The sequence below is a fragment of the Salvelinus alpinus genome, chromosome 5 (assembly GCF_045679555.1).
Source record: "Salvelinus alpinus chromosome 5, SLU_Salpinus.1, whole genome shotgun sequence".
Lineage (NCBI taxonomy): Eukaryota > Metazoa > Chordata > Actinopteri > Salmoniformes > Salmonidae > Salvelinus > Salvelinus alpinus.
Genome location: NC_092090.1, coordinates 17,605,640 through 17,628,344, shown reverse-complemented (window position 1 = coordinate 17,628,344; position 22,705 = coordinate 17,605,640). Strand labels below are relative to the sequence as shown.

General features: G+C 46.9%; 1 protein-coding gene across 4 annotated transcripts in view; it reads right to left on the bottom strand.

Annotated features, from left to right (window-relative positions):
• Positions 1–12,311: 12,311 nt before the first annotated feature.
• Positions 12,312–22,705, bottom strand: part of LOC139575020 (reticulocalbin-1-like) — a 47,432-nt gene continuing 37,038 nt past the window's right edge. For all 4 annotated transcript variants that reach the window (XM_071399925.1, XM_071399923.1, XM_071399924.1 and 1 more), the window contains 5 exons: positions 21,996–22,189; positions 19,193–19,371; positions 15,401–15,461; positions 13,970–14,169; positions 12,312–13,641 (listed from right to left, as the gene is read on the bottom strand). In XM_071399925.1, coding sequence (XP_071256026.1) covers positions 13,534–13,641; positions 13,970–14,169; positions 15,401–15,461; positions 19,193–19,371; positions 21,996–22,189 — 742 coding nt within the window. In that variant the 3' untranslated portion in view covers positions 12,312–13,533. The remainder of the gene's footprint in view (positions 13,642–13,969; positions 14,170–15,400; positions 15,462–19,192; positions 19,372–21,995; positions 22,190–22,705) is intronic.

The window sequence follows — 22,705 nt, the reverse complement described above, 5'->3', positions numbered from 1 at the left end:
AACTCCCTAGAAAGGCCAAAACCTAGAAAGAAACCTAGAGAGGAACCAGGCTATGAGGGGTGGCCAGTCCTCTTCTGGCTGTGCCGGGTGGAGATTATAACAGAACTATGCCAAGATGTTCAAAAATGTTCATAAGTGACAAGCATGGTCAAATAATAATCATGAATAATTTTCAGTTGGCTTTTCATAGCCGATCATCAAGAGTTGAAAAACAACAGGTCTGGGACAGGTGGCGGTTCCATAACCGCAGGCAGAACAGCTGAAACTGGAATAGCAGCAAGGCCAGGCGGACTGGGGACAGCAAGGAGTCACCACGGGCGGCAGTCCCGACGCATGGTCCTAGGGCCCAGGTCCTCCGAGAGAAAGAAAGAGAGAAGGAGAAAATTAGAGAGAGCCAAGATTTTCAAAATGTTCATAAATGACAAGCATGGTCAAATAATAATCAGGAATAAATCTCAGTTGGCTTTTCATAGCCGATCATTAAGAGTTGAAAACAGCAGGTCTGGGACAGGTAGGGGTTCCATAACCGCAGGCAGAACAGTTGAAACTGGAATAGCAGCAAGGCCAGGCGGACTGGGGACAGCAAGGAGTCACCACGGCCGGTAGTCCCGACGTATGGTCCTAGGGCTCAGGTCCTCCGAGAGAAAGAAAGAGAGAAGGAGAAAATTAGAGAGCGCCAAGATTTTCAAAATGTTCATAAATGACAAGCATGGTCAAATAATAATCAGGAATAAATCTCAGTTGGCTTTTCATAGCCGATCATTAAGAGTTGAAAACAGCAGGTCTGGGACAGGTAGGGGTTCCGTAACCGCAGGCAGAACAGTTGAAACTGGAATAGCAGCAAGGCCAGGCGGACTGGGGACAGCAAGGTGTCATCATGCCCGGTAGTCCTGACATAGGGTCCTAGGGCTACAGAGCATTCTCAGAGAGAAAGTCCGATAACGGGAGAGATTAGAGAGAGCATTCTGAGTAAAGTCACATATGACACGGGATGAGATAGCAGAAGTCATTCTAGAGTAACCAGTGACCTATAAGGGCGCCGATACAGAGACATACTGCAGCATAAAGTACTATGAGGCTGAGACAGGATAAGAACATAAGAACTCATGATGTATAGACAGGGGTTTCCTATAATGGGCAGGGATATAGAGCTCATGATCTAGACGGGTAAAGTCCTAATACAGGCTGAGATGCACTACCATCGTTTCTCCACTAGATGGAGTAAAGTCCTATAAGGGAGAGATAAAGAGACATTCTGAGTAAAGTCCTATAAGGGAGAGATACAGAGTCATTCTGAGTAAAGTCCTATAAGGGAGAGATACAGAGTCATTCTGAGTAAAGTCCTATAAGGGAGAGATACAGGGTCATTCTGAGTAAAGTCCTATAAGGGAGAGAGATACAGGGTCATTCTGAGTAAAGTTCTATAAGGGAGAGAGATACAGGGTCATTCTGAGTAAAGTCCTATAAGAAAGAGATACAGGGTCATTCTGAGTAAAGTCCTATAAGGGAGAGAGATACAGGGTCATTCTGAGTAAAGTCCTATAAGGGAGAGAGATACAGGGTCATTCTGAGTAAAGTCCTATAAGGGAGAGATACAGAGTCATTCTGAGTAAAGTCCTATAAGGGAGAGATACAGAGTCATTCTGAGTAAAGTCCTATAAGGGAGAGATACAGAGTCATTCTGAGTAAGGTCCTATAAGGGAGAGATAAAGGGTCATTCTGAGTAAAGTTCTATAAGGGAGAGATACAGAGTCATTCTGAGTAAAGTCCTATAAGTGTAACGGCTGTCGTCTTCCTCTTCCTCGGACGAGGAGAGGAGAGAAGGATCGGAGGACCAATACGCAGCGAGGTATGATGACATAATGTAATTTATTGAAAGACGAGCACGAACACGAAAACACTTGGAAAATTACAAAATAAGAAAACGACGTAGACGAAACCTGAACATGGAACTTACATAACTACACGCAGAACTCACGGACAGGAACAGACTACATCAAACGAATGAACAGCCAAAACAGTCCCGTGTGGTGCACATACACAGACACGAAAGACACAGGAGACAATCACCCACAAACAAACAGTGTGAACAGCCAACCTATATATGGTTCTCAATCAGAGGAAAACGTCAAACACCTGTCTCTGATTGAGAACCATATAAGGCTGATTACAAGACCTAAACATAGAAACACAAAACATAGAAATGCCCACCCACACTCACGCCCTGACCGACTAACACATACAAAACAACAGAAAATAGGTCAGGAACGTGACATAACCCCCCCCTCAAGGTGCGTACTCCGGACGCACTACCAAAAGTCTAGGGGAGGGTCTGGGTGGGCATCTGACCACGGTGGTGGCTCAGGCTCTGGACGAGGTCCCCACCCCACCATAGTCAATCCCAGCTTCCGTAGCCTCCTCAAAATGACCACCCTCCAAATAACCCCACCTAAATTAAGGGGCAACACCAGAATGACTGGCGGATCCTGGCTGGCTGGCTCTTGCGGATCCTGGCTGGCTGGCTCTGGCTGGTCATGGCTCGCTGACGGCTCTGGCGGATCCTGGCTGGCTGGCTCTGGCTGGTCCTGGCTGGCTGGCTCTGGCTGGTCCTGGCTGAACGGCTCTGGCTGGTCCTGGCTGGACGGCTCTGGCTGGTCCTGGCTGGACGGCTCTGGCTGGTCCTGGCTGGACGGCTCTGGCTGGTCCTGGCTGGACGGCTCTGGCTGGTCCTGGCTGGACGGCTCTGGCTGGTCCTGGCTGGACGGCTCTGGCTGGTCCTGGCTGGCTGGCTCTGGCAGCTCCTGGCTGGACGGCTCTGGCTGGTCCTGGCTGGATGGCTCTGGCTGGTCCTGGCTGGACGGCTCTGGCAGGTCCTGTCTGGTTGGCGGCTCTGGCAGGTCCTGTCTGGTTGGCGGCTCTGGCAGATCCTGTCTGGTTGGCGGCTCTGGCAGATCCTGTCTGGTTGGCGGCTCTGGCAGATCCTGTCTGGTTGGCGGCTCTGGCAGATCCTGTCTGGTTGGCGGCTCTGGCAGATCCTGTCTGGTTGGCGGCTCTGGCAGATCCTGTCTGGTTGGCGGCTCTGGCAGATCCTGTCTGGTTGGCGGCTCTGGCAGATCCTGTCTGACGAATGGCTCTAGCGGCTCCTGACTGACTATCGGCTCTGACGGCTCGGGACAGACGGGCGGCTCTAATGGCTCGGGACAGACGGATGGCTCAGACGGCACTGGGCAGACGGATGGCTCAGATGGCGCTGGGGAGACGGATGGCTCAGCTGGCGCTGGGGAGACGGATGGCTCAGATGGCGCTGGGGAGACGGATGGCTCAGATGGCGCTGGGGAGACGGATGGCTCAGATGGCGCTGGGGAGACGGATGGCTCCGATGGCGCTGGGGGGACGGATGGCTCAGATGGCGCTGGGGAGACGGATGGCTCAGATGGCGCTGGGGAGACGGATGGCTCAGATGGCGCTGGGGAGACGGATGGCTCAGATGGCGCTGGGGAGACGGATGGCTCTGGCCGGATAAGGCGCACTGTAGACCTGGTGCGTGGTGCCGGAACTGGAGGCACCGGGCTAAGGACACGCACCTTCATGCTAGTGCGGGGAGCAGGGACAGGGCACACTGGACTCTCAAAGCGTACTCTGTGCCTGGTGCGTGGTACCGGCACTGGTGGCACCGGGCTGAGTGCACGCACATCAGGACTAGTACGGGGAGAAGTAACAGTGTGTACAGGACTCAGGAGACGCACAGGTGGCTTAGTGCGTGGTGCCGAAACTGGAGGCACTGGGCTGGAGACACGCACCACAGGGAGAGTGCGTGGAGGAGGAACAGGGCTCTGAAAACGCACTGGAAGCCTGGTGCGTGGTGTAGGCACTGTTGGTACTAGGCTGGGGCGGGGAGGTGGCGCCGGAAATACCGGACCGTGCAGGCGTACTGGCTCTCTTGAGCATTGAGCCTGCCCAACCTTACCTGGTTGAATACTCCCCGTCGCCCGACCAGTGCGGGGAGGTGGAATAACCCGCACCGGGCTATGCACACGTACAGGAGACACCGTGCGCTCTACTGCGTAACACGGTGTCCGCCCGTACTCCCGCTCTCCACGGTTAGCCTGAGAAGTGGGCGCAGGTCTCCTACCTGCCCTTGGCCCACTACCTCTTATCCCCCCCCCAAGAAATTTTTGGGTAGTACTCACGGGCTTTTCAGGCTTCCAGCCACGTCTCCTTGCTGCCTCCTCATATCGCCGCCTCTCTGCTTTCGCTGCCTCCAGCTCAGCTTTGGGGCGGCGATATTCTCCTGGTTGAGCCCAAGGTCCTTTTCCATCCAGCTCGTCCTCCCAAGTCCAGTAGTCCTGGTTGCTCTGTTGAGCTCTCCCCCGCCGCTTGGTCCTAGGTTGGTGGGTGATTCTGTAACGGCTGTCGTCTTCCTCTTCCTCGGATGAGGAGAGGAGAGAAGGATCGGAGGACCAATACGCAGCGAGGTATGATGACATAATGTAATTTATTGAAAGACGAACACGAACACGAAAACACTTGGAAAATTACAAAATAAGAAAACGACGTAGACGAAACCTGAACATGGAACTTACATAACTACACGCAGAACTCACGGACAGGAACAGACTACATCAAACGAATGAACAGCCAAAACAGTCCCGTGTGGTGCACATACACAGACACGAAAGACACAGGAGACAATCACCCACAAACAAACAGTGTGAACAGCCAACCTATATATGGTTCTCAATCAGAGGAAAACGTCAAACACCTGTCTCTGATTGAGAACCATATAAGGCTGATTACAAGACCTAAACATAGAAACACAAAACATAGAAATGCCCACCCACACTCACGCCCTGACCGACTAACACATACAAAACAACAGAAAATAGGTCAGGAACGTGACAATAAGGGAGAGATACAGAGTAATTCTGAGTAAAGTCCTATAAGGGAGAGATAAAGGGTCATTCTGAGTAAAGTCCTATAAGGGAGAGATAAAGGGTCATTCTGAGTAAAGTCCTATAAGGGAGAGATACAGGGTCATTCTGAGTAAAGTCCTATAAGGGAGAGATAAAGGGTCATTCTGAGTAAAGTCCTATAAGGGAGAGATAAAGGGTCATTCTGAGTAAAGTCCTATAAGGGAGAGATACAGGGTCATTCTGAGTAAAGTCCTATAAGGGAGAGATACAGAGTCATTCTGAGTAAAGTCCTATAAGGGAGAGATAAAGGGTCATTCTGAGTAAGGTCCTATAAGGGTCATTCTGACTTCTCTCAGTATTGACATCTCTCCACAGGTGACATATAAAAGATTGGTAGTTGGTAGTTCCAGACCTCTGTTCAGGATAACGGTCTGTTATGAACACCTTGGTAGTTCTAGACCTCTGTTCAGGATAATGGTCTGTTATGAACACCTTGGTAGTTCTAGACCTCTGTTCAGGATAGGGGTCTGTTATGAACACCTTGGTAGTTCCAGACCTCTGTTCAGGATAATGGTCTGTTATGAACACCTTGGTAGTTCTAGACCTCTGTTCAGGATAACGGTCTGTTATGAACACCTTGGTAGTTCTAGACCTCTGTTCAGGATAATGGTCTGTTATGAACACCTTGGTAGTTCTAGACCTCTGTTCAGGATAACGGTCTGTTATGAACACCTTGGTAGTTCTAGACCTCTGTTCAGGATAACGGTCTGTTATGAACACCTTGGTAGTTCTAGACCTCTGTTCAGGATAACGGTCTGTTATGAACACCTTGGTAGTTCCAGACCTCTGTTCAGGATAATGGTCTGTTATGAACACCTTGGTAGTTCCAGACCTCTGTTCAGGATAGAGGTCTGTTATGAACACCTTGGTAGTTCCAGACCTCTGTTCAGGATAACGGTCTGTTATGAACACCTTGGTAGTTCCAGACCTCTGTTCAGGATAACGGTCTGTTATGAACACCTTGGTAGTTCTAGACCTCTGTTCAGGATAACGGTCTGTTATGAACACCTTGGTAGTTCTAGACCTCTGTTCAGGATAACGGTCTGTTATGAACACCTTGGTAGTTCTAGACCTCTGTTCAGGATAGAGGTCTGTTATGAACACCTTGGTAGTTCTAGACCTCTGTTCAGGATAGGGGTCTGTTATGAACACCTTGGTAGTTCTAGACCTCTGTTCAGGATAGAGGTCTGTTATGAACACCTTGGTAGTTCTAGACCTCTGTTCAGGATAACGGTCTGTTATGAACACCTTGGTAGTTCCAGACCTCTGTTCAGGATAACGGTCTGTTATGAACACCTTGGTAGTTCTAGACCTCTGTTCAGGATAACGGTCTGTTATGAACACCTTGGTAGTTCTAGACCTCTGTTCAGGATAACGGTCTGTTATGAACACCTTGGTAGTTCTAGACCTCTGTTCAGGATAACGGTCTGTTATGAACACCTTGGTAGTTCCAGACCTCTGTTCAGGATAATGGTCTGTTATGAACACCTTGGTAGTTCCAGACCTCTGTTCAGGATAGAGGTCTGTTATGAACACCTTGGTAGTTCCAGACCTCTGTTCAGGATAACGGTCTGTTATGAACACCTTGGTAGTTCCAGACCTCTGTTCAGGATAACGGTCTGTTATGAACACCTTGGTAGTTCTAGACCTCTGTTCAGGATAACGGTCTGTTATGAACACCTTGGTAGTTCTAGACCTCTGTTCAGGATAACGGTCTGTTATGAACACCTTGGTAGTTCTAGACCTCTGTTCAGGATAGAGGTCTGTTATGAACACCTTGGTAGTTCTAGACCTCTGTTCAGGATAGGGGTCTGTTATGAACACCTTGGTAGTTCTAGACCTCTGTTCAGGATAGAGGTCTGTTATGAACACCTTGGTAGTTCTAGACCTCTGTTCAGGATAACGGTCTGTTATGAACACATTGGTAGTTCCAGACCTCTGTTCAGGATAGGGGTCTGTTATGAACACCTTGGTAGTTCCAGACCTCTGTTCAGGATAACGGTCTGTTATGAACACCTTGGTAGTTCTAGACCTCTGTTCAGGATAACGGTCTGTTATGAACACCTTGGTAGTTCTAGACCTCTGTTCAGGATAGAGGTCTGTTATGAACACCTTGGTAGTTCTAGACCTCTGTTCAGGATAACGGTCTGTTATGAACGCCTTGGTAGACGAAGGGTCAAATGAGCCACAACAGACCATCAGAAACACAACCCTGGGCTTTGGTATCTACAGCCTGGGAGACAGGAGAAGAAAGATGAGAATAGATGGAGGGAAGAAATAGAGATATCTGGAGAAGACAGGAGAGGAATGGAGGATTGGTGGCTAATGGTGAGGGAGGAATATAATATTGTTATAGACTCAAGACACATTTTCAGTCAGGCTTTCTGATGTGTCTTCCACTGGTTTATTTGCATTGGACTGTTTTGTTACTGCTTTGGTTGGCCCTCGCCCCAAATCTAAAGGCCTTTTGTTACTGCTTGGTTGGCCCTCGCCCCAAATTTAAAGGCCTACAGTTTCTTATTAAACACCACCATTGTCTCAGTGGTATGGTGTAGGCTTACTTTGTGTGTGTGTGTATGTGCAAAAATGTGTGTGTGCTTGTGAGTTTGAGGGGCTGACAGCATTAATATGCCCATTACCCCCCTCCTCCTCACCCACAGGGCTCATTATCATCACTGGAGAGGGGCTGTTCCATAAACACACTTATATCAGAGCCCTCTGAGAGCATTTTTGTACACACACAACACACACACACACACACACACACACACACACAGTGAATGATTAGGGACTTCTTTCAAACAGCAGGCTGTTAACGATAACTGTGAGGTGAGCGTACAAAGAAACATGTGAATCTACCAAAGAACCTCACACACACACACACACACACACACACACACACACACACACACACACACACACACACACACACACACACACACACACACACACACACACACACACACACACACACACACACACACGTTGTGTGGATCGTCATATTAAACTACTTAGTATTTCCATACCGTGATGATTTAAATGCCTGACTCCAGACCTCAAATGATTTACTAAATGACAGAAAAACCAACCATTCCAAAGTGTAATGTCTCTCTTTATGAAGACCCAGGAGGAGGTAGGACATTCAGATATCACTCCAGACACTATATTTGTTCATATTTCCATATTCCACAGAGGTGGCAGGTAACCGAGCAGTTAAGAGTGTTGGGCCAGTAACCTAAAGGTCTCTGGTTTGAATCCCTGAACCAACTAGGTGAAAAATCTGTCAATCTGTCCTTGACCAAGGCACTTATCCAGAGCAATTAGGGTTAAGTGTCTCCTAAATTACTAAAATGTAAAAAAAAAAAAAAAAAAAGACAATTATTCAAAATTGGTGTCTAATGTCAGACATTCAAATGTATCCCTAAACTATTTTTTATTTTATTTTATTTTCCATTATTTTACCAGGTAAGTTGACTGAGAACACGTTCTCATTTACACCAACGATCTGGGGAACAGTTACAGAGGAGATGAGGATGAACGAGCCAATGGTAATCTCTATTCATGGCTTACAACATGGGATTCCTAGAAATTGTTTACCTGTTAGTTATTTATGAAATATTCAACATCAGCCAACTAGAATGGGCTTATATACAAATTCACTGCTGGTCAGAGATTCACTAAACTTGGAAAATGTCAAAGGAATGTCAATTAAAATACCAAGCACATACATAGTTTAATATTGTGGTAGCTAGGTGATGGTTTAGTTTAATATTGTGGTAGCTAGGTGATGGTTTAGTTTAATATTGTGGTAGCTAGGTGATGTGGTTAGTTTAATATTGTGGTAGCTAAGTGACGCCGTTAGTTTGATATTGTGGTAGCTAGGTGATGCCGTTAGTTTAATATTTTGGTAGCTAGGCGATGCCGTTAGTTTAATAATATACATCGTCACCTAGCTACCACAATATTAAACTAACCACATCACCTAGCTACCACAATATTAAACTAAACCATCACCTAGCTACCACAATATTAAACTAACCGCATCACCTAGCTACCACAATATTAAACTAACCGCATCACCTAGCTACCACAATATTAAACTAACCGCGTCACCTAGCTACCACAATATTAAACTAACCACGTCACCTAGCTACCACAATATTAAACTAACCGCATCACCTAGCTACCACAATGTTAAACTAAACCATCACCTAGCTACCACAATATTAAACTAACCGCATCACCTAGCTACCACAATATTAAACTAACCACATCACCTAGCTACCACAATATTAAACTAACCGCGTCACCTAGCTACCACAATATTAAACTAAACCATCACCTAGCTACCACAATATTAAACTAACCACATCACCTAGCTACCACAATATTAAACTAACCGCGTCACCTAACTACCACAATATTAAACTAAACAGCCCACCTCGAGACACCTAGCTTCCACCTAGCTTCCACAATATGAAACTAAACCACCACCTCGAGACACCTAGCTTCCACAATATGAAACTAAACCACCACCTCGAGACACCTAGCTTCCACAATATGAAACTAAAGCTCCACCTCGCTTCCACCTAGCTTCCACAATATGAAACTAAACAGCCACCTCGAGACACCTAGCTTCCACAATATGAAACTAAAGCTCCACCTCGCTTCCACCTAGCTTCCAAAATATGAAACTAAACCACCACCTCGAGACACCTAGCTTCCACCTAGCTTCCACAATATGAAACTAAAGCTCCACCTCGCTTCCACCTAGCTTCCAAAATATGAAACTAAACCGCCATCTCGAGACACCTAGCTCCTACAATATGAAACTAAAGCTCCACCTCGCTTCCACAATATGAAACTAAAGCTCCACCTCGCTTCCACCTAGCTATGAAACTAAACCGCCCCCTCGAGACACCTAGCTTCCACCTAGCTTCCACAATATGAAACTAAACCGCCCCCTCGAGACACCTAGCTTTCACCTAGCTTCCACAATATGAAACTAAACCACCACCTCGAGACACCTAGCTTCCACAATATTAAACCACCTCAAAGACATTCGGTTCCTTATCCCCATTCCAGAGTGCCTGGTAAGAAATGCTAGCGTACAAGATGACCTCTTATTCTACGGCGTTCCATAGAATCTGCCACACAGCCCTCTATTAAAACAGAACGACAGCCTAACACACACAGTACACAGCCATCTCTAGTTCCTAATGAGCTTCATCACATTGGTCCCGCTCCTCTATTAAAACAGAACGACAGCCTAACACACACAGTACACAGCCATCTCTAGTTCCTAATGAGCTTCATCACATTGGTCCCGCTCCTCTATTAAAACAGAACGACAGCCTAACACACACAGTACACAGCCATCTCTAGTTCCTAATGAGCTTCATCACATTGGTCCCGCTCCACTTGTCATGCTAACGGACACACATGTATCCCCCCGTAGATTCCACATGAGAGGACAGAGGGGACAGACCAGGCTGGGTGGCTTTCTCAGTTACATTGGAGAGTTCCACTGGAACAGCCAGGAGCGACTGTAGTCAGATTCACCCGTTCCCTGCTAACAGTGTGTGTGTGTTTCAATTAGTCAGTGACAGTGTCAACAGAATACCCGTATGCCTCGTGTTTTAACACTCACTCAGTCAAATAGACAGATGTACAAACATTAGTGGAGGCATGCCAACGAAACGGCAAGCACACTAGTGCTAGTGTGTATACACACACACACACACACACACACACACACACACACACACACACACACACACACACACACACACACACACACACACACACACACACACACACACACACACACACACACACACACACTTACTTCAGCAACCTGTAGTGGAAAATCAATTAGCAAGTCAGTGGCCCTGTGGACAGTTTGGCCTGTAGCCAAGCAGTAGCAGCCAGTAAGCTGGTCGGTCTCACACACAAGGATGGATATTTAACAGGTACACCTGTAGATACAGGCTAGGGGTCTTAACAGGCCTCCAGTAGCTGTAATGGTGGGAAATGACAGGCTGTTTGAGTCATCCAGGACAATAGAATGACTTGTAAGCTCTGATCCACAGCTGTGCTGAGTGCTCTCCTGTGTCAGAGAGAAATAGAACGCGTGAGAGCAAGACTAAGAACAAGAGGAGAGAAAGAAAATAGCGTGAGAGTGAGGGTCTCTCCAGCTCTCTGCCAGACCGTGTTCATGACTGTACCCTTTCCCAGGCCCTAAACTCAAACAAGAGGTACCAATCCTACAACTGAGCTTAGCAGAGACCTATATGGAACAACTTGTAACAGCAGATCTTCCTGTCTGGGTTGGCGCCCTCCTTGGGTTGTGCCGTGGCGGAGATCTTTGTGGGCTATACTCGGCCTTGTCTCAGGATGGTAAGTTGGTGGTTGAAGATTTCCCTCTAGTGGTGTGGGGGCTGTGCTTTGGCAAAGTGGGTGAGGTTATATCCTGCCTGTTTGGCCCTGTCCGGGGATATCATCGGATGGGGCCACAGTGTCTCCTGACCCCTCCTGTCTCAGCCTCCAGTATTTATGCTGCAGTAGTTTATGTGTCGGGGGGGGCTAGGGTCAGTCTGTTATATCTGGAGTATTTCTCCTGTCTTATCCAGTGTCCTGTGTGAATTTAAGTATAATCTCTCTAATTCTCTTTCTCTCTCTCGGAGGAACTGAGCCCTAGGACCATGTCTCAGGACTACCTGGCATGATGACTCCTTGCCGTCCCCAGTCCACCTGGCCGTGCTGCCGCTCCAGTTTCAACTGTTCTGCCTGCGGCTATGGAACCCTGACCTGTTCACCGGACGTGCTACCTGTCCCAGACCTGCTGTTTTCAACTCTCTAGAGACAGCAGGAGCGGTAGAGATACTCTTAATGATCGGCTATGAAAAGCCAACTGACATTTACTCCTGAGGTGCTGACTTGCTGCACCCTCGACAACTACTGTGATTATTATTATTTGACCATGCTGGTCATTTATGAACATTTGAACATCTTGGCTATGTTCTGTTATAATCTCCACCCGGCACAGCCAGAAGAGGACTGGCCACCCCTCATAGCCTGGTTCCTCTCTAGGTTTCTTCCTAGGTTTTGGCCTTTCTAGGGAGTTTTTCCTAGCCACCATGCTTCTACACCTGCATTGCTTGTCCTGCTCCTGGTTTTAGGCTTGGTTTCTGTACAGCACTTTGTGGCATCAGCTGATGTAAGAAGGGCTTTATAAATACATTTGAGAAAAACCTTGGCTTCACTTCTGATACAGAGAAAAACAAGGTACATAGAAACAAAAGATGTGGGTCATCATAGAATTACAAACTAGACAAGAACGGGAAAATGTGTTTCTTTTTCTCAAACATTAATATACACAAGGGAGTACATTGGCATGGTACAAGAGGAAGTGATCTAACAGGAAGTCCTATCTTACGACGTGAACAATAGTGTCAATATGAGAAGCAGCTTGAGGTAATGGAGAACACACATACAGTACTCTAGAACCCCTCTTCTCCTGCGTTTCAAGTCATTTTACATCACTCCAAAACCCCCATTTCCATAACAATGAAAAGGCAAAACTGACATTTTCATCATGACAATAGCCTGGTTATTTTGCATGAAACTCATATTACATTTTTACACAGGCAGGCCTTAAGTGTATAAAATAAACAAGCGAACAAAGCAAAGGTGATTAAAATGAATGTTTTCACAGACTGTATTGGGAAAAGATGCGTGCAAAGAGCATATCATTAAGATGGGTGTTAGTAAGAGATCCTAAAACATTTTACAACAGGAAGCTCGCAAATCCAAGAGCATTAAAAAAAATATCTAATTTATAAAATAGTCTTTACTGGCCAGCAAAACAAAAACAACATCTGTGTCCACTGTATAAAAACAAAGTGTGTAGTGATATCTGACAAGTTCAACAAGTAGGCAGCCTTCAGAAACTCTAAACACCCATTGACCTCTAACTCTTATACCTCCCAGGCTTCTTCACCTCCTCAAGGTAAAGGACTAAATAAATAGAATTAGAATAAGTATTCTAGGTTGTGCTTTGTTTTCACATTGGAACCACAATCAAATAAAAATATTCCTGACGATCAACCCTATGTTCTCCTCTCTGCTAAAATCATGTAAGGTTTAAAGAAAAGACAATATAAAAGTGAAATGATCAAACGGTGAAATATGGTCATGTGATGATGGCTGTGTATAGAGATGTAAAAGGCTGCTAAGCCAGATGGGAGTCTGGCTGATAAGCAACATCACTGTCAGTCGCACAGAGGTTGGGTGTGGTCAATCTCTGTTCCTAAATGTCAGAAACAGGACCAAACCCGGTCCAGCCGCTCAGGAGGACCCCGACCGTCAGTGGTAGGAACAGACCATTCCTTGGCCCCTCCCCTCGGGGGGGTTACTGCAGTGTTGGAACTATGTTTGTGTTCAACTGATGACATTTAGCAGGATAAGGCTGAGGACCAGACAAGTTTGTGGTCGAGGTTGACGATGCTCAGTTGAGGTCCGACCGCCCTGCCACAAACACAACTACAGTAAACTATGCTCAGAGTTCATCATGGTTCTTGGTCAGGTCTTCTCCATAGTTGGTGGCCTGACTTCCTACAAACATGTTCCAGTTCTCCAGGATCTCCTCCTTGGTCAGCATTGTGTCCTGAGGAGAGAGAACCCAGTCAGGTTTACATAGAGTCTAGAAGATCTCCTACTACTAAAGAACTAACACTTGAAATTCAATTCCTCCATTTTGACAGCTAAGACATGATAAAAAAGTATGAACTCACACTCTTTATCCTACATAATATTACCAGCCAGAAAATTGGTAAAGAGGAGTGAAAACTTAAACAATCGTTGGAATCATATCGGTCAGACTCGTAGACCAGGTTATAGGATCAGTACCTTGTCCTGGTCTGACTCGTAGACTAGGTTACAGGATCAGTACCTTGTCCTGGTCTGAATCGTAGACCAGGTTACAGGATCAGTACCTTGTCCTGGTCTGACTCATAGACCAGGTGTCGGGCCTCTGCCATGGCGTGATCGTAGTCCTGGGGCAGGATCCAGTGGCGAATCTCTGCCACGTCCATCTTTCCGTCCTTGTTCAGGTCCCGGAAGTCAGAGAACTGGTCCCGCTCCGTTCTGACCCAGTCTGGTTCTGGACCCCCCTCCTCATGGGAAAACATGTCCGCTGCAATGACACAGGAACATATGGGATGACATACTCAAAGAAGGTCAAAAAGCGAACACTTTGTTTGAAAGTATGCTTATAAACCGTAAGAAACCGTTTGTTAACCATTAGTAAAAATGTTGGAAATCATTGTTTGTTCATCTGCTCATTTGCATTCCCTGTATAAGCCATTTACTATAAGGACCTGTAATCAAACCTCTATAGAACTAACGGTATACAAGCAAGCTATGTAATGTTTCTAAGCAGTTTCTAAGTGGATATTCCTGTAAAAACGAAACCAGAAATGAACAGTGAAATCCTTGAATAGGCAGACAGACTAAGTCAGCAGACTGCAGCGTCACAGCAGAGCTTCCCAAAGCAGCCAACAAACAGGCCTTTGATTCCTAATCAGGTCACAGAGCTCATGGGGTTGCACACATCTTGTGTTAGGAACTCTTCCTCTAGTCTAGAAGACCCAGGAGGATACTAACACCAAACCTTGTAAACACTTCCAATATACCATAAGAACATGATATAGTTTGTGGAGGAAAAAAATTATACAAATTGGTTAAAAAAAAAATTGCATTAAAATGTGGTTAGACCTGGCCTCCCGGGTGGCGTAGTGGTCTAGGGCACTGCATCGCAGTGCTAGCTGCGCCACCAGAGTGTCTGGGTTCGCGCCCAGGCTCTGTCGCAGCCGGCCGCGAACGGGAGGTCCGTGGGGCGACGCACAATTGGGCCAGCGTCGTCCGGGTTAGGGAGGGTTTGGCCGGTAGGGATATCCTTGTCTCATCGCGCTCCAGCGACTCCTGTGGCGGGCCGGGCGCAGTGCGCGCTAGCCAAGGGGGCCAGGTGCACGGTGTTTCCTCCGACACATTGGTGCGGCTGGCTTCCGGGTTGGAGGCGCGCTGTGTTAAAGAAGCAGTGCGGCTTGGTTGGGTTGTGCTTCGGAGGACGCATGGCTTTCGACGTTCGTCTCTCCCGAGCCCGTACGGGAGTTGTAGCGATGAGACAAGATAGTAATTACTAGCGATTGGATACCACGAAAAAATATATATATGTTTTTTAAATAAATAAAATGAGGTTAGACCTGTCCTCGTGTATAAAAATGGAAATTTCGCAAAAAAAATAGAAGGGGAAAAAATGATTTTTTTTTTAATGAAGTGAGTGAAAATGACCTGTAACCTGTGTGTTCATGAAGGGTTAGTCTTCTGATGCAGTGTCAACCCCAAGTCACGCCTCCCCAACTCACCAATATACTCATCCTCGTCCACATGTCCGTCTCCATTCTTATCAATGTCCTCCAGAGTCTCCTGCACGCAAACACAGACAATGATGTCATAAAAGGGGGACACAGAGGTCAACAGCAGTGGGACTCTCACTACTGACAGTAATAAAATATAAAACACACAGCCCCAGGCAGTATGAGTCGAGCTACGAGGTTCTGCTTACAGCTGGGCTGGCAGAGTGACACTACGATTACAGAGCCACTGCTGATGATCAGCTAACTGCCTGGATTAGAGACGATGTGTGTTTGTTTTCAGAGATGAGATTTTACACACTTCTTTTAGAACCATCTATGGTTGCTTTACTTGTGTAATTTTAGATATATCTAACCATCTGTTTATCTGGAGGAATGGATTGAATATACAATGCATTTGGAAAGTATTCAAACCACTTGACTTCTTCCACATTGTTACTTTACAGCCTTATTCTAAAATGGACTAAATCGTTTCCCCCCCTCATCAATCTACAGGCAATAACCCATAATGACAAACCAAAAACAGGTTTTTAGAATATTTTGCAAATGTAATAAAAAAAAAAATGAAATACCACATTTACATAAGTATTCAGACCCTTTACTCAGTACTTTGTTGAAGCACCTTTGGCAGCGATTATAGCCTCAAGTCTTCTTGGGTATGACGCTACAAGCTTGGCACACCTGTATTTGGGGAGTTTCTCCCATTCTTCTCTGTAGATCCTCTCAAGCTCTGTCAGGTTGGATTGGGAGAGTCACTACACAGCTATTTTCAGGTCTCTCCAGAGATGTTCGATCGGGTTCAAGTCCGGGCTCTGGCTGGGCCACTCAAGAACACTGAGACTTGTCACAAAGCCACTCCTGCGTTGTCTTGGCTGTGTGCTTAGGGTCGTTGTCCTGTTGGAAGGTGAACCCTCGATCCAGTGAGATCCGCTCTGGAGCAAGTTTTCATCAAGATTCTCTCTGTATTTTGCTCTGTTCATCTTTCCTTCGATCCTGGCTAGTCTCCCAGTCACTGCCGCTGAATAACATCCCCACAGCATGATGCTGCCACCACCAAGCTTCACCGTAGGGATGGTACTAGGTTTCCTCCAGACGTGACACATGGCATTCAGGCCAAAGAGTTCAATCTTGGTTTCATCAGACCAGAGAATCTTGTTTCTCATTTGCCTTTTAGCAAAATCCAAGCAGGCTTTCATGTGCCTTTTACTGAGGAGTGGCTTCCGTCTGGCCACTCAACCATAAATGCATGATTGGTGGAGTGCTGCTGAGATGGTTGTCCTTCTGGAAGGTTCTCCCATCTCCAAAGAGGAACTCTGGAGCTCTGTCAGAGTGACCATCGGGTTCTTAGTCACCTCCTTGACCAAGGCCCTTCTCCCCCGGTTGATCAGTTTGGCCGGGTGGCCAGCTCTAGGAAGAGTCTTAGTGGTTCCAAACTTATTCCAGTTAAGAATGATGGAGGCCACTGTGTTCTTGGGGATCTTCAATGCTGCCGACATTTTTTGGTACCCTTCCCCAGATCTGTGCCTCGACACAGTCCTGTCTCGGAGCTCTACGGACAATTCCTTCCACCTCATGGCTTGGTTTTTGCTCTGACATGCACTGTCAACTGTGGGACCTTATATAGACAGGTGTGTGCCTTTCCAAATCATGTCCAATCAATTGAATTTACCACAGGTGGACTCCAATCAAGTTGTAGAAACATCTCAAGGATCATCAATGGAAACAGGATGCACCTGAGCTCAATTTAGAGTCTCATAGTAAAGAGTCAGCATACTTATGTAAATAAGGAACCTTTTTTTTTTTATATATATATATATATATATATACATTTGCTAAAATTTCAAAAAATATATTTTTGCTTTGTCATTATGGTGTATTGTGTGTAGATTGATGAGGAAAATGTTTTATTTAATCCATTTTAGAATAAGGCTGTAACGTAACAAAATGTGGAAAAAGTCAAGGTCTGAATACTTTGTGAATGCACTGTATGGTGTAGATGATTTAAAAGTTGTGAGCCATCCCTATACAGTCTCTTAGGTATGTTTACAGTGCCTCAACTCATCTTGTCAACACTGCACAATCGTTGTGTTCCCTCGTTTGGGATTTAACTTATATTTGCATGACTGCCTCTCTGTTGTAGCAGTTAAGAGAGAGGATATGTCATGACTGACTCCCTAATGCCCCGTTTACATCGTGACGTATTTCATTACGCCGTACGTCATCTTCACGGAGTCTTGCCCCGCTACTGAACGGACCAGTGTAGTGTTTTGTAAGGCAAGATGGATCTCTCTCCTCAGAGATAGCATTTATTTTGGGATATTGCAAAATATGACCTTTTTATTCAAGACAGGATAAATATATTGTTTCAGGTGATAAAACATGTTTTGTTTCTTTACTTTTTCCTCAACTTGTTTCTCTAACTTTGTAGCAAGTCAAGCAAGCCAAGAGTGCTTATGGGTAATGTGAACGAGGCTTAAAGTTGTAACTTTAGCTGTTGTTATTAGAGCGGTATGTCATCACTACCTCAAAATGCAGTCACCCCCCGTACCAACCAACATAGCTTCACACACACACACACACACACAGCTTCAAGCAGGTTATACATGCCCCTGCTGAAGCCTACTGAAAGATGAAAGATCACTGACCCTGGGAAGTGGATAACTAATAATAAACATGTGTTATTAAAAATATACAACATAATGAATATAGACCTCTCCATAGCAGGACTCATCCAGGAAAACTCCTCTACAACACCAGTAGTATAGGGGTTCATCTCCTCTACACCACCAGTAGTATAGGGGTTCATCTCCTCTTCACCACCAGTAGTATAGGGGTTCATCTCCTCTACACCACCAGTAGTATAGGGGTTAATCTCTTCTACAACACCAGTAGTATAGGGGTTCATCTCCTCTACACCACCAGTAGTATAGGGGTTCATCTCCTCTACAACACTAGAGTGGTATAGGGGTTATGGGCCTACTATGGTAGGGAGTAGGCACGTCATTTTACCCAATAATAACAACATGGATGTGACTTAACGTCATGGCTTGGGTCTTACTTGGAAAGACTGACCCTATTGACTACAAGCACAAGGTGTGATCACCACAATCAATGAAGACAACACTGCCCAAGCAGCAACCCAGAAACATTTCTGAAAAATGGACCATCAATAATGAACTCTGTCAAATGGGCATTACAGTTTTTATGAAGACAGAAGCCTAGTGCATTAGTTGCTCCATGTTGCCACGCGACTGCTCAGCGCTGTCAGTTTTATATTTAAGTGGCATGGGTCGGTTTGTCCCACTAGACCCGTTCCAAAACATCTACACAGAGTTTCCAGGCTGAGTAAAGTGTCATTAGAGAGCGGGATCTGAATGCAGAGCACTCCTAGTGGGACATCAGACAGAAACTCATTTCACAGAAACTCTCATCTGTTCCAAGAACTAGAAAACATTTTCAGAAAGCCAGTCAACTCATCTATAGAATACGATGAGACGTTTTCAATACAGCTTTGAACTCTTCACATAACTCAGGTTTTAAAGCTGCTTCTCAAATACAGCCCTGATTTACTACGTTTCGTTTAAACTTAATCCAGAAGAAGTTAGAGGTTCTCAAATCAGTTTTCTAGGCTGCTGTGGAGTTTGCGGTTTCTCCATCTACTGATACACCACCATAACCCATGTGAGAGTTTCTGCATTAGCCAACTAATGTCTGCTAACGGAGCAGAACAGGCTGGCATCCAGGCCAACACTAGACATTTCAGTGCAGATCTGGAACACTAACCTGGACCACGATGTCCTTCATGTGGTCAAACTCCTCTGGGTGGAGGAAGGAGGTGAACTCTTCTCTATCAGCTGCCAGGTCTCCATTCAGATCAGCTGTTTGAAATCTACTCTCGTCCCTGGGCAGCATCTTCTTAAAGCTGAACTGGTCTGTGGCCTCTTCAAACTCTTCTGGGTTCGCTTGGAGGAAAGACAAACAAGTGGTTGGTGTTCAAACAACTGAAGTAGAGACGCTGACTTAAATAACTAGGTAGGTCATGAATTTGGATGGAAGGTGTGATATTGTTAGCTGTCAGACAACCAGATATGAGAGAGGAGAGAGGGGCCATGGGTCAGACAACCAGAGAGGAGAGAGGGGCCATGGGTCAGACAACCAGAGAGGAGAGAGGGGCCATGGGTCAGACAACCAGAGAGGAGAGAGGGGCCATGGGTCAGACAACCAGAGAGGAGAGAGGGGCCATGGGTCAGACAACCAGAGAGGAGAGAGGGGCCATGGGTCGGACAACCAGAGAGGAGAGAGGGGCCATGGGTCGGACAACCAGAGAGGAGAGAGGGGCCATGGGTCAGACAACCAGAGAGGAGAGAGGGGCCATGGGTCAGACAACCAGAGAGGAGAGAGGGGCCATGGGTCAGACAACCAGAGAGGAGAGAGGGGCCATGGGTCAGACAACCAGAGAGGAGAGAGGGGCCATGGGTCAGACAACCAGAGAGGAGAGAGGGGCCATGGGTCGGACAACCAGAGAGGAGAGAGGGGCCATGGGTCAGACAACCAGAGAGGAGAGAGGGGCCATGGGTCGGACAACCAGAGAGGAGAGAGGGGCCATGGGTCAGACAACCAGAGAGGAGAGAGGGGCCATGGGTCGGACAACCAGAGAGGAGAGAGGGGCCATGGGTCGGACAACCAGAGAGGAGAGAGGGGCCATGGGTCGGACAACCAGAGAGGAGAGAGGGGCCATGGGTCGGACAACCAGAGAGGAGAGAGGGGCCATGGGTCAGACAACCAGAGAGGAGAGAGGGGCCATGGGTCAGACAACCAGAGAGGAGAGAGGGGCCATGGGTCGGACAACCAGAGAGGAGAGAGGGGCCATGGGTCAGACAACCAGAGAGGAGAGAGGGGCCATGGGTCAGACAACCAGAGAGGAGAGAGGGGCCATGGGTCGGACAACCAGAGAGGAGAGAGGGGCCATGGGTCGGACAACCAGAGAGGAGAGAGGGGCCATGGGTCGGACAACCAGAGAGGAGAGAGGGGCCATGGGTCAGACAACCAGAGAGGAGAGAGGGGCCATGGGTCGGACAACCAGAGAGGAGAGAGGGGCCATGGGTCGGACAACCAGAGAAGAGAGAGGGGCCATGGGTCGGACAACCAGAGAGGAGAGAGGGGCCATGGGTCGGACAACCAGAGAGGAGAGAGGGGCCATGGGTCGGACAACCAGAGAGGAGAGAGGGGCCATGGGTCGGACAACCAGAGAGGAGAGAGGGGCCATGGGTCGGACAACCAGAGAGGAGAGAGGGGCCATGGGTCGGACAACCAGAGAGGAGAGAGGGGCCATGGGTCGGACAACCAGAGAGGAGAGAGGGGCCATGGGTCGGACAACCAGAGAGGAGAGAGGGGCCATGGGTCGGACAACCAGAGAGGAGAGAGGGGCCATGGGTCGGACAACCAGAGAGGAGAGAGGGGCCATGGGTCGGACAACCAGAGAGGAGAGAGGGGCCATGGGTCAGACAACCAGAGAGGAGAGAGGGGCCATGGGTCGGACAACCAGAGAGGAGAGAGGGGCCATGGGTCAGACAACCAGAGAGGAGAGAGGGGCCATGGGTCGGACAACCAGAGAGGAGGGAGGGGCCATGGGTCGGACAACCAGAGAGGAGAGAGGGGCCATGGGTCGGACAACCAGTGAGGAGAGAGGGGCCATGGGTCGGACAACCAGAGAGGAGAGAGGGGCCATGGGTCGGACAACCAGTGAGGAGAGAGGGGCCATGGGTCAGACAACCAGAGAGGAGAGAGGTGAGGATTTGCTTGAATCCTCAGTCATAACAGCTACATAACATGTCATAAGCAGGTCATATCATGTCTGACAGAACATGTCATAAGCAGGTCATATCATGTCTGACATAACATGTCATAAGCAGGTCATATCATGTCTGACATAACATGTCATAAGCAGGTCATATCATGTCTGACATAACATGTCATAAGCAGGTCATATCATGTCTGACATAACATGTCATAAGCAGGTCATATCATGTCTGACATAACATGTCATAAGCAGGTCATATCATGTCTGACATAACATGTCATAAGCAGGTCATATCATGTCTGACAGAACATGTCATAAGCAGGTCATATCATGTCTGACAGAACATGTCATAAGCAGGTCATATCATGTCTGACAGAACATGTCATAAGCAGGTCATATCATATCTGACAGAACATGTCATAAGCAGGTCATATCATATGTGACATAACATGTCATAAGCAGGTCATATCATGTTTGACAGACATGTCATAAGCAGGTCATATCATGTTTGACAGACATGTCATAAGCAGGTCATATCATATCTGACAGAACATGTCATAAGCAGGTCATATCATATGTGACATAACATGTCATAAGCAGGTCATATCATGTTTGACAGACATGTCATAAGCAGGTCATATCATATCTGACAGAACATGTCATAAGCAGGTCATATCATGTCTGACAGAACATGTCATAAGCAGGTCATATCATGTCTGACAGAACATGTCATAAGCAGGTCATGTCTGACATAACATGTCATAAGCAGGTCGTATCATATCTTACACAGGTAGTAGCCATAGGTAGCCTGCTTGTACTCATCCCACGAGATCTTGTTGTCTTTGTTGAGGTCGTAATCCGTCCACACCTTGGCCACGTTCTCGTAGACGTAACGCTTCTGCACCCGCTTGATCCAGGCCTTCAGTTCAGTGATGGTGACAAAGCCATCTCCATCACCGTCGATCCGCTCCACTATCTTACTGTGGGATACAGAGGGCACACAAACACTACTATAGTCTATCCTTCATTTCCTTTCATTACAATGCACAGCCATACATAGATGCAGTTAAATATACTGGACCATATATTTCCTTTAGAAAAAGTCACCGAGACATGAGTTGATGTCTTCAGGGGTATAAGTAAGCAGTCTTTCTAGCAAAACAACACTACCAGTACATAAATACTGTCAGCCAGCGATGAGAGAATAAAAACCTATTGAGGTACATGTTTGCTTTGGGAGGAACTTGTGCCTAAATAATATTGAGTGTTATATTTAGGAAGTTATCTTTCCACCAACTAGGGTAAACGTATGTATATCTATCTTGGTTGCCACGTTGTGATGTTAAGAGGGTTAAGAGGGTCCTCCCACTCAATGCGATTCAGGAAAGGGAATTCTCAGGGAGAAGCGCCAACCACACAACCTAGGCCCATTTCAGCCAACGTGTGTAACATCGAGCCAACATGTCATTTGAGCAGTGGCAAAGATGAAACAGAAC